Below are 12165 nucleotides of genomic sequence, written 5' to 3'. Positions count from 1 at the left end.
AGGCGCATTTTGTACGCTGCTGGTGCGTCACAAAAAGTGACGCACCAGCGGCGCAAAACTGAGGCAAGGCCTCATAAATAAGGGACTATAGAGACATTTTAGAGAAGTGAAAGTCCAGCATACACGTGCTTCTTCTTCTCATTCAAAGCAAATATGACGCAAGACAATATTAATTTGGGTAACTTGCTTCTTCAATGAAGATTATCTATAAAACATTAAACACAGTTTCACACTTTGGCCAGAGTTGAACAAGCAATGAACACATGAGGAGTGATAGAAACAGTTCATTAAAGCCCATCATGCAACAAACAAGATTCCAAGACTGAATTATCTTCACAGCCTGATGAAATGCTGACTTTTTTGGCAAATTAAGGAGGAATTAGGATGAGAGGGCAAGAGTGGGGACAGAAGCACTGGGATGTTGCTGCCATGATAATGACTGGGAAGAGCGCAGGTGCAAGACAACAATGTCATACCAGGAGCATTGGTAGGCACTAGCAAAAACCACATATTGCACGTCATGCCGAGATTAACAAGAAACAGGTGCTGAAGAAGGTTGAGAGACAGCCTTGGGGGTATGGGCAGAGGGAATGGAGGATGTGTGAGGGTGGGTGGGGGTGAGGGTAGTGCAGGGTGCTGAGAGAGGTCACAGGCAGGGCCACTGGAATTATGTGTCAGGGAATGGTCAAATTATGCAGAAAGGTTGAGTAAATTATTCGGCAAGAAAATGCAAATTATGTGGCATTATGCAGCACATTTTGTTGTAGTATTACTTCATTATTTTGTTATTTTTAAGCTTCCTAACATTGCCTGAGCATTAGTTGCACCTCATTAGTACCAGTTTGACACCCAAATATAGCAAAAAGCTACATAAATGTGACCAGTCAACTTTTGCAAAGGACCTTCCACTGTGCGGCAACATGTGTTGCACGTTTTTACTAACTTTTGAATAATTTAAGCTAGAAGCACATTTCTTTACCTGCAACTAATGCGGCAGATGGATTATGTGGCAATTGTGGCATATCTTTATTTATTCAAAAATTGCTACGGTAGCACAATTGCCTAATTCCAGTGGTCCTGGTAATAGGTGCCTTGTTTCCAGTGTTTTGCTGGTAATAGAATAAGTGCCAGGGTCCAAAGATTTGCTCAGAAGCCTACAGCGATGCTACTGAATGACAGTTTACCAAGTACCAAGGCTACGTTGTCTTGATTCCACATCATGCATCTTTAATCTACCAAAATACACTCCCTGTCGCTTTATTTCACTGTTTCGGGTTCTTTTTCATCCCTGTTCCTCCCTTTGTCACTGTTTTAAAGTGTTTAGGTTACTCATCCTTACCCCCGTTTATGTTGTTCTCTCTCTTGCTGTGAGTCAAAGTGTGATGAGGAAACATAAGTGCTGGTCCCCAAAACTGAGTGACCCACCACAACCACCGGCTCAAACTAGGCCCTGCTTGTTTTGCAATAATGATAATGCCCTATTTGAAACAAATACTCAGAAATAGTAACACCAGAATGCGACAAATATTTTAGACTTTTACTTTGGTGTTAAATCCTATTCCCACCAGGGAGTTATTGTTATTGCAATGTAGCACTCAATGCTATTGGATAGTTTTGACAAGAACGCAAAACAAATTTCACGTTGTGCATTGCTCAGAAACTATAAACAGGATGAGTGCTCTATGGCTGGTGACCGTCTGATATGTTTTCAGACATGTCAAACTGCTTTAAACTGTGCTGCAATTCTTAAAAATAAAAAAGAGCCATGCTACTTTCAAAATACCTGCCAGAGAGATCTTTAAAGGCAACAGGCTTCAATTATCTTCTAGTGCTGATAGGCCAGTCTTTTTACTGAGTAAAGTCTGACTGAGGTCCAACTAAAACTATCAAAACTGTGCTTAACTCTCTAGTGTTAAAAGTCACACACTCTATGCAGGCAGTAGTCACAGTGCATGAGCTCAAAAAACAAATATCCTTCTAAATCACTAAAATCTCAAAATTAGTCTCAATACGGGGTCATTTACACTTTTTGTTGTTTGTGTACTATGATGTCAAGTTTGCACTGAAGAAACCGCTTCTTAAAAACAACCTGAGAGATGTGACATTTGAAAACTTGAGCTACTCACCTACTTTGGCACTAATCAACAGTCTGCGTGTGCCTTAGATATAAATAACGAGTATCATAACACTAACTAAACAGTTCATTAAATCACAAATGTAGCAAAATATACATTAAAAGTTTCCAGTGCTAAAAAATTCAAACTTAACCCCTTCCACGCTGATGACGAGCTGGGCTCGTCATGGCGTAGCCTCCTCGCACGCTGATGACGAGCCCAGCTCGTCACGTAACATGCGATTTTAAAAATTAGCGCGCATGGAGTTAAAACCTGCTTAAAAAGGCATTTTCCTTTCTCCTCCCTGGCCTTGTGCTTTTTCTACCATATGCATCACGTGCTAAATGTTGTTAGATTAGGCACCTCGAAAAACAAGAGTGGGGCTCAAAGGACAGAATTTGGCAGGTAGCCTGGGTAAGAAACTTGGCATGGTACAGACTATGGTGCACCACAAGAGAAGTTTAACAGGCATTTGTAGTCCATATATGTTGTTTTTAGGTCAGTGGGGTATATGAAACTCTCAGTGGTATGAGTTATGTTACAAACTTTCTGCTGCGCTTCTCTTGGACAACACATAGTCGATAAACCATCAGACGTCATTTCAAGGATATTCAATCCAACAGTCATTTCTTCTGTCATATTAGTATTATGCAAAGCTAGAGAAGAGAGTTCAGAAGGTCTGACTGCCATGTAATAGGGAATGATTGCTATTAGACTACCGGCTATGGTGGAGTAAGTATTTCCTAAATTTTACTTGATAATAGTACATGAATGTCCTTGAAAAAATATTGTCTGACAAATGGCATTTCCTAAATATAGTTTAAAACTCATCCAGCTGGAGTGAATAATAGAAAGTCTACACCCAATGGGACAATATATTTCTAAACAATTTTTAGGACTGCATTCATTTCATACACTATTTTTGCATACACTATTCTGATTTATAATCCTTTTTCTCAGGCATGGCCTGTGCTGGACGTTATACTGGGGCGGTGCCGTCAGGCAGGAGAGGGTCAGGGTCAGGGTTGGGGGTTGTAAAATGCGGGATATGGACCATTAGAGGTAAGTACTGGGAGAAAAAAAACGAATTTCGTTGCCCACGCTGCATCACATTTGGCGATGCAGCGTGGGCAACGAAATTCGTTTTTTCCCCCCGGTACTTACCTCTAATGGTCCATATCCCGCATTTTACAACCCCCCACCCTGACCCTCCCCTGCCTGACGTCACCGCCCCAGTATAACGCCCAGCACGGGCCATGCCTGCTTTTTCTTATATGTTACTTTAGGCTGAGGATTGTTTCTGATATGAGAATGAATTGACAGAATCTTGATGATCATCCTAGAATGAAAACCATCAGATATTTATCAAATTTCCATGTCATGGAATGTGATTATGTTGTGGACACAGGATCAGGAGCCTCATGCCTGAGCCCCAAAACTCCCCAGATTTTTTCAGCAGGAAATTGTATTTTTCTTGGCACAGCAGCTGGCAATTATTTCCATCAGGTATTCTGGGGGTATGGTCAGCTGTCATTCATGTCAAGTTGGTTTTGTGTCCTTTTGTTAGTTTCATGTGTCAGTTGGGAAGGCATCAGATCTTGCACTGTATGTTACTTATGTGCTCTTTGTCACAGCCAATATTAGGTATGGTCATGTTTTCAATGACTTTTGATAAACTTTCCCAAATATGCTCTCAGGTGTCCAACATATATTATTTCTAGCCAGTGGCATGGCAAAGAAAGCATGTACAGCTCCCCCATCTACGAATTTATTTTCAATTATGTGTTGGCCTTATGTTAAGATTAAAAATGAATCATTGAATTCCCTCCAGTTAAATAATGACTAAAGGCAAGCATAAGCCACATGTCTTCAAAGGCACAGAGCAATCAGTGTTTTCGCTTAGAGTGAACACCATTTTGCTGGCTGGTTTGGTGATTCAAGTGTACTGCTGGTCATCACAAACTATGACACGGTGTGCACCTTACAGGGACAAGGATGATGGTGTACTGGATAGGCCTTTGGGAGCAAGAGCCCAAGGATATGTGATCTGGCTCCACACTCATATCAGTGAGTGTTCTCATTGGAAGTGCCAGAAACATTACTTCAAATAACTGAGTATCATACATTGAGACAAAAATCCCCAATTTCAAAATGTATGGTAAGGATGTAAGGATTTCCCAAGACCTAACAAGTCAAAACAAGCATAAACACGATAGCATCAAGCATCAACATACATTGGGATATTCAAATACACAATTAAACACAGTCTTTTATTGAGTTTTTAACTGTTTGCCTTCCTGTATTTGTTAACCCAACTAGGTATCCGGGAGGACTGAGGACTAGAATGGTAGAAAGCATATAATTTCACATTAAGCTAGCCATCCGTCTGGCTACTTCTCTAACCTCTCCCCAACGAAAAACATCAAACAATTAGCCCTTCGAATGACCTACCAGAAATTCAAATTGCCCTAAAGGCAGGTTTCTGTCACTGGAGGTTGTTTTTAAGGGATCGAGCGCTGCCTCTACATATTTCATACTGCGTAATACGTCGTATATACGTCCCATGAAAGATTTACTAAATGTTAAGGTTTCTTGCAACATAGTTTGAAATATACAATTATTTACTAACATCCTGCTCTAAATGTTACATGCATTAGTAGTTTTTTTTTTAAAAATAGGAAACGTCAGTATAGTTCCATAAAATACAGCTGGATGAATTGGCACAATTCATGCCTTAGCCAGCCAGATGTGAAGCACTATGGTTTTCGGATTACTAATTCGCAAAATACAACACTGAATGTATTCAGAGTTTCCAGCAGTGTGTTCGGTAATCTAAAATTCATACACTCCTAGTTATTCACATCTTTTGAAAGTTAAACAACAATCCTTTTGTCACCCTGAAGCAAGAAACTTTCAACCACTTTCAAGTCATCAGTGAGGAATAGTAGTACACTGGGTGATTTTTTTTGATCCCAGGCTTGCTTTAGGGGGACCACCTCCCTCTAGGTCATCATGGACACTGTATAACCAGTTTTTTCCTTGACTACATTAACCAGGAAATATGAGCATTACACCTTGAGTAACCGGAAATTTAAAATATCATTCTGCATCTGCACAAATAACACTTATTTTAGCAATGATTGAAACAATTACTTGAACAAGGCACGTCCTACTTATAATTGACACAGTACTCGAACTAATGGCTCACCAAGTTATTGGTTGTGCTTGTAATGGAACAATCTACATAGGATTCGGACAGTGTGGTTCTAGGGGGAATTTAGAGGAAAATACTAAAAGCTGAGCGATCTAACAAGCATGAAAGACTGGGCAGTGATGTAGAAATCATGCTCATCTACTCTGCCCGCTGTTTGTGACATTTTAGAGTCTACAGACTCAATAGCGGGCTATATACTAAATCGCCTGTCCCTGAAATGTAACCAGAGCAATACAATGTGTATATTTTGCAATCTGCGCTGGGGCTGCAATTGTCCTTCCTAACTGGAGTCCTTTGGGCAGAGGGAGGAGCCCCTCTTATCAGATTGTGCAATCTCAAACTGCATCCCTCCTGAGGATTCAAACAGAAGCAAGTTGAGAGTGGGTAACCTTGTGCGCCTACATTTGAGAATATCCAGGGCTGTCATCTACGTTTATGCAAGAGTGAGCATAACTTCAAAGGCAAGAATTGAGAGAGGCAGTACCAGCAAACAGCTGTTAAGAGCTGGTAAGACCTAAAGTGATGCTGAATGGTAGAGCACAGAAATGAAAGCCGAGACAGATTCTCCCCTGACTGAAGAATTCTACCAAAGGGAATTGTATATGTGCTCCGCCTTGATTGCCTCAATATAGCAAGGCCTTTGGCGCTACTAGAATGTACTATGAATTCTGCACTTTTGTTGACATTTTACTTTTTATGGGTATCAGCCTAATAAAAGCATTTTGACCTACTGACTTGCTCCCAGGATGGCCAGATGAACATGATAGTTGTGAAATGTGATTATAAATAAGGAAACAAATTCAAAAGCCAAGAGTGACATAAAAGAAATGAAGAAAAAACTGATTTTCAAATAGAAGGAGACAAGGTCACTCAAAAACAAAATCTGTATACATTTACAACAATTTTTTAAAACACAACACATTTGCTGTGAAAAATACATTTGCTTAGGTTAGGTATTCTGAAAAATGTTCCTTTTTAATGGTAGAATCATCATCGAATAACTAAAGCACCAATTTGGAAGGCGGAACAAAAGGGGGTGGCCATGTCTGAATTGGGGTGGCAGAGTGGGATAAAGAACGCTGATGGATTAAACCCAGATCTGTTGACTGGGTGTGAGTGTTTGATTGGTTCAGATGCTGCGTCCATCACCACCCCCTTTTGTATCAATTTGGAAGGCAGCAGACCATAAGTAGTGAGTAAATAATGTAATGCATTTTTTTTTCAGTATTGTGATGTCGCTTTCGAGTTAAAACCCTAAACTGAAACCATGTATTAATATATTGCCAAAAAGATAGTCTTGCACATTCACTCAAAAATAGTTGAAGGAACTCTTGTTTTAATATGATGTGCTTTGTTAAAAAAAATTAGCTCTCGAGTGATAACAATTCAATATTGCACATACATTTCATGGCATTTTACAAACCTGTATTTCTAACTGTTGAACCACTTGCATTTGGACCCGACACTGAGCAGTACTTCTGTCATCCAATGCGTGTTCATTATTAAGGTGCCTGGGAAAAGAAGATAAGTACAATTTGGTAAAGGTAAAAAAAAATACCTGTAGGATAGTAAAATCTGTCATTACTGTTCAAACAGGTAGTCAATTGTGCATTCCTAGGTTATACATATCCCACCTTCACCTATTGCATGTTGCTCTATGCTGTAAATCTGGAAAAGGTGTTGTGTGTGGTATTTGTGGTGTGAGAATGGTGATCAGTTATGGGACTTTTCTACTTACCACACCAGTAGATATAGTTCCACACTTTTCACTTACCTTTATTGATTTTGTTTTGTTTAACTATTACCTCCATCTATGTCAACAAACTTGCACAGAAGAGGCGCTAAGAAAACAAAATGTGTCAATGACTGGTGAACTTCTACGAAGTATGCCTTTTAGTTTAAAAAGTTGTGGCGCAAGTAATTTATTGAATTTATGGCTTTAACTACGTTTAAGTGTGCGCTATTTCTTCTGTAAATTAAAAAGAAACAGCAAAAGGAGCAAAAGTGTGTCTTTCAAGAAAAGAATCATGGGGGGTCTTTTCTACTGCTTTCAGGACTGAGATTTTTTCTCCCGGTTTTTCCTACTTTCATATTAAGAACAACTTTACAACTCTTCCACATACACAACATAAGAAAGCAATACATAGCTGAAGTCAATATACAGGCCAGTCTAAAATATTTCTCAAAAAGGCAGACTAACAAATAGAACCCATTAAAATATCCCTGCCACATACTTAAACCACCACATCTTGCATATCTAGGTTTGGGCAGTTGGGGTTAAAATAACGATAATGAAACATATTATTTGCAACAGACACACACATCATCGCACACACTCAAAAACACACATGCACTCGCCCACACGCACACTGATTAATGTTTGCCAAATGCATTACTGTATTAGCTTTCTAAGGTCACAGAGGCAGGTTGATTTGGTACATTATGCCCAGGAATACACTTCATTCCCATGTTACCTATATTAGTCTGACAAGCTTTCCCCTTGCACCACACACTGCCCCTGCCATGTTGCCAATGACAGTAACAACACAGCCATCTCTCCTCTTAATGGTTGGGCAGTGTTTCATTTGTAAACAAAACTAAGTGTTGGGGCTCTCTTGAGGAGGCCACTACTGCAGCTTGCACCACACACTGCCCCTGCCGTGTTGCCAATGACAGTAACAACACACCCATCACACTCCTACATGTGTGACCATTTGGACTAGTTCAGCCTCCAAAGCCATAAGAATGGCTAGGCAGCAGATAATAGTCATTTTTAATGTATATTGAATTATTAATTACCTGTAGTTGTGGTCATCTCTAAATTAGCCAGACAGCACCACCTAGTGGCAGGCTGTCTCAAGCACCAGGGTTGACAATTAAATGCTGGTGCTGAGTACAGGAAATCACTGCCTCAAATCAAGCACTGCTGTTGGGAGAGCCTGAAGTGAAGGAAGAATCTTTGTCGAAGGAAAGGTAGATAAGAGATTGTCTTAGCTACCTCCCAGAAGAGAAGATTTGACACTCGGTCAATGCTCTAATTTACTTAAGTATACATGGGATATAGCCAAATATTGGTAACTATGTTATCCTCATGTATTACCTGGCACTGATATACAAAAATACTATAGTACAGCTGTGATAGGGCTAAGAAAGGCATGCATTTTTATGGGATACTAAAATTACCCTTTAACATACATAGTCACATATAATTTTTTGTAGAATTGTGAGCTGTCCTGCGTTTTTATTTATTATCTATTTATGTTTCGGATGTGATAGGCAACTACTTTTTTTTCCTGTTTCTGCAATTTAAATGCCTATGTTTGTTTCTTCTGTGGTATGTAAAAGGCTCCTATATCTTTTATCCCTTCTTAATGATTATTAAAAAACATTTCCTTTTAAAAGGTGGTTGGCTCTAGTAATCAAATCCAAAGAGCAGAGTTTGTTTGTTAGCCATTTTGTCCCGTGACTTCAAATTAAGCCAGGGCAAAGCACTACGCTAAGCTTGCGTAGTTTGCGAAGATTGCACTACTTGGCACTGTGCGAATTGCACGTAGCACAGTGCAAACACGCATAGCATGGCGTAGCATAGTGCAGCAGTCATTTTTTGCTTGCTCGCGGTCCTCAACATCAAGTTGGCGACCGCGAGCAAGCAAAAAGACATCCCGGTGAGACTTTTTCCTCGTTCGCGATCAGCAACATCAAGTTGCCGATCGCGAGCATGGAAAATAAACCTCCCGGTCAGCTTCTCATCTTGGAGAGGTCAGGTTTCTCATTGCGAGTGGTCGTGTATGCTCGCGACCGCTCGAGATGAGAAACTACCAGTCCGCGTTGAGAAAGCTGCTGCTCGAGTAAAAATCTACTCGAGCGGCAGTAAAAGTCAGCTCGCACTGTGCAAGAGGCCGTTTTCAATGATTGCACAGTGCGGACAAGCATCCGGCACTGTGCAATCATCGCGAACAGCGCACTACGCAGTTTGCGTAGTGCTACGCGCAGTTCGCAAACTACGCCCAGGGTTACTTCAAATATGTGAATCTGCTATTAAGATAATCAATTTGCAAAGAACATTTGCACCAGTATCCATTTAAATCAGATCAATAGTGACATTATTGGTGTATTTTTCATAACAAATGTCTACTGCAAAGGAAAACGAAAATGTTAGATGACTTCAAAATTTAGTAAGCCTTACTTTTAGCCCTTACATGTGATCATGACAAGCGGTGATGGGGGGACTCTCTTTCTGTAGAAGCAAGATGAAAGTATGGTGGCGCCTGGCACCTTCTGCTGCTAGCATAGACATTTACCTATATGAAGTTTACTTTTTTGCCACTCAAAACCTAGATGCTGGAAACATACACTCAGAAAATTGCTTATTAAATGTGTGGCTGCATTTTGAATGGATCTTCCCCATAAGTAGAATGGCAGTACGGAAAGCTAACACATTCTATACATTTCCTGCCTGTTGTTCATACACAAATCCTTCATGTTCTTCATCTTTAACCTTCTTGTTCGATACTGCTATTTCCCTTACCCCGTAACACCGAAATAGGTTTGGTGACGTATTAATCAAGCCCATTTAACAATCACAGCTTACAAAATCAAGGACACAGATTTAAATCAAACAATGTGTAGCAATAAAGACTGAATACCAAGAGCATTACAGAGTTTACATGACCTAGTATGTCTATAAAGCAATGTATAGGGCACACCCCATGGTCCTTGTGCAGCTTCTGTGGGCAACCTAACTATGGTGCAGTAGCTAAAGTGGCAGAGGCTTTGCAGACTGATTTTCTCATCTTTTACAACCAGTTGGGAGCTGATGGGACAACTTTCCCATACTGGTGGCCCAAAGCAACCTTATTTCGCCACTGCTAGCTACAGTAAAAGCTCTCGATTACTAATATGGAAACTTTAAAATAATAATATTTCATCCACAAAGACATTGTAGACCAGATCGCTTTGCATGTTTTCCCTCCTGAAGAGAAACTACAACATGTGCTCACTCCTTTGTAGAAATTTGCATATTTTTCAAGACAACTCCCCATCCCGCCACCCCCCATCACTAACATGTTTGCATTGATTTGTTCCAGTCTTGAAGATACATGCAATTTATCTATGCGCTCTCATTAGAATACAGGCGGTAGACTACAATAATAGTCAATGACATTTTGTCTTGATTGAATTTTTCAAGAGAACACAAAAGAACCTCGCCATTAAAATAGGCCTTTCTTCTCCAGCATGAAGGCGAAAGGTTTTTAAAGTGTTGTGATGTTCAGTAATGAGCCTCTATCTAAATTATCATTGGTGACAAACTCACAAAGCACTTTTCGAGGACACATAGTTATGAAATGCCAGAGCTGCCACTTTCTTTCCTGTAATTATAGGCTAGCTTGCATCCCTTCAATGATCATTTATAGAACAGCCTCCAGTGGATTACCGAGAACTTGAAAAAACACATACATACCTCCGCCACAACCCCCTTCTCCCCTCGCCATTGTTTACCGGTGATATGTAAAATAATGGCCCCCTTTCATTCCCTCGCTTAATTATGCCAATCACGGTACAGGAATAGTGCAAGAAATAAACGCATGCCATGCGACTAAATAAATAGGGTGAACATTAACATCAAATTATGAATGCGCGCACTTAAAAATTATTACCCTTTCGGGAATGATTCTGTGGCATGTTTTTGAAACTTTTGCAGGTAGCTGATTTGGCTGTTAGAAAATTCTGTTCGCTGTCCTTAAACCCAGAACAAGAAAATTCTGGAAATAAAAGGGCTAGTTTTTTTTTTCTTTTTTCTTTTTGCAGGCGGTGCCTAATTGCTGTTTCAAAACGCATATGCAAAGAGACATATCATTAATCATTTAATCTTGTCCTTCGCAGGAAGTGGAACTAATGTTGCAGATAGCCTTTTCATATGAACGCGCCATAATGCTATCGCGTGCCTTTGATGTATCTCGTATGTCAGACATTATGGCTGCTGCAAAGGATCAAGTGGGGTGTTATCCCTGAAGATGCTTATTAGAAGACCCTTACCTTATTTCACTTATTGCTGGTTCTATTTCACAGCTTCCTCCCGGCTGCCAATAATGCACTTCATAATGGCCGAGTTCAGTAAATTACACGGGCAATCACTAACGCCATTTCACAGACCTGTTCTCCCTCCACCGTCTGCTAACAAGGCGATTACACACAAATTATGGAATCCCTATGAAATATTTAAATGCATTCTACTTTACTATGCATTAATAAGAAAGAGCAGGGCTAGCTATGGAATGGTGCCGTCCCCGGGTCCCTAATGCCCCCTAATGAGGCTGTTGCTGTGACTGCAGTTCAAACAGGAAGGTGAAGGAATAGAAGGCGGAGGGGGCCTGGCTTCGCCATGGCAGCACAGAGCAAACATTCCGCGCGCCAGCTCTAATTTATGGGTCACTTTATAGATGTATTGATTTTTGTTTTCAAAATGGAATAAATGATGTGCTCGGCTGGCATCCCCTAAAAAGAACTGCGGCAGGTTGGCGAGCAGGGGCCCCTGGCTCGCGCCTGAAAACGTGCAAACGCGCAGGCCTCCCCCTCACAAACAATTAGGCGCAGACTTCAGGAAGGTGACGAGGGGGGCAGAGAAGATCCTCCCGTGAGCACGTATTTCACGTTATCACTGAGCTCCCCTGGCAAGATACCCAAGACGGAGCATCGGCAGATGGCACTTTCACTCCCCGTAAAGCGCTGCCATTGATATACGAGAATCAGATTACAAGCGGGCGATGCCAGGTTGTTTAACACAATGTTTTTGATTCGCTTTCCCGATTGCTATATCACGGCGGCTTGGGCTATTTT

At 40.7% G+C, this 12165-nt stretch overlaps 1 protein-coding gene across 5 annotated transcripts in view; it reads right to left on the bottom strand.

The window, feature by feature from the left end:
• Window positions 1-12165, bottom strand: part of FOXP2 (forkhead box P2) — a 269974-nt gene that overhangs the window by 78838 nt on the left and 178971 nt on the right. For all 5 annotated transcript variants that reach the window (XM_086919355.1, XM_086919351.1, XM_086919359.1 and 2 more), the window contains exon 9: window positions 6752-6839. In XM_086919355.1, the coding sequence (XP_086775481.1) occupies window positions 6752-6839 (88 nt within the window). The remainder of the gene's footprint in view (window positions 1-6751; window positions 6840-12165) is intronic.

The sequence above is a fragment of the Lissotriton vulgaris genome, chromosome 1_1 (genome assembly GCF_964263255.1).
Source record: "Lissotriton vulgaris chromosome 1_1, aLisVul1.2, whole genome shotgun sequence".
Classification (NCBI taxonomy): Eukaryota; Metazoa; Chordata; class Amphibia; order Caudata; family Salamandridae; genus Lissotriton; species Lissotriton vulgaris.
This window is presented reverse-complemented; position numbering and strand designations above follow the sequence as displayed.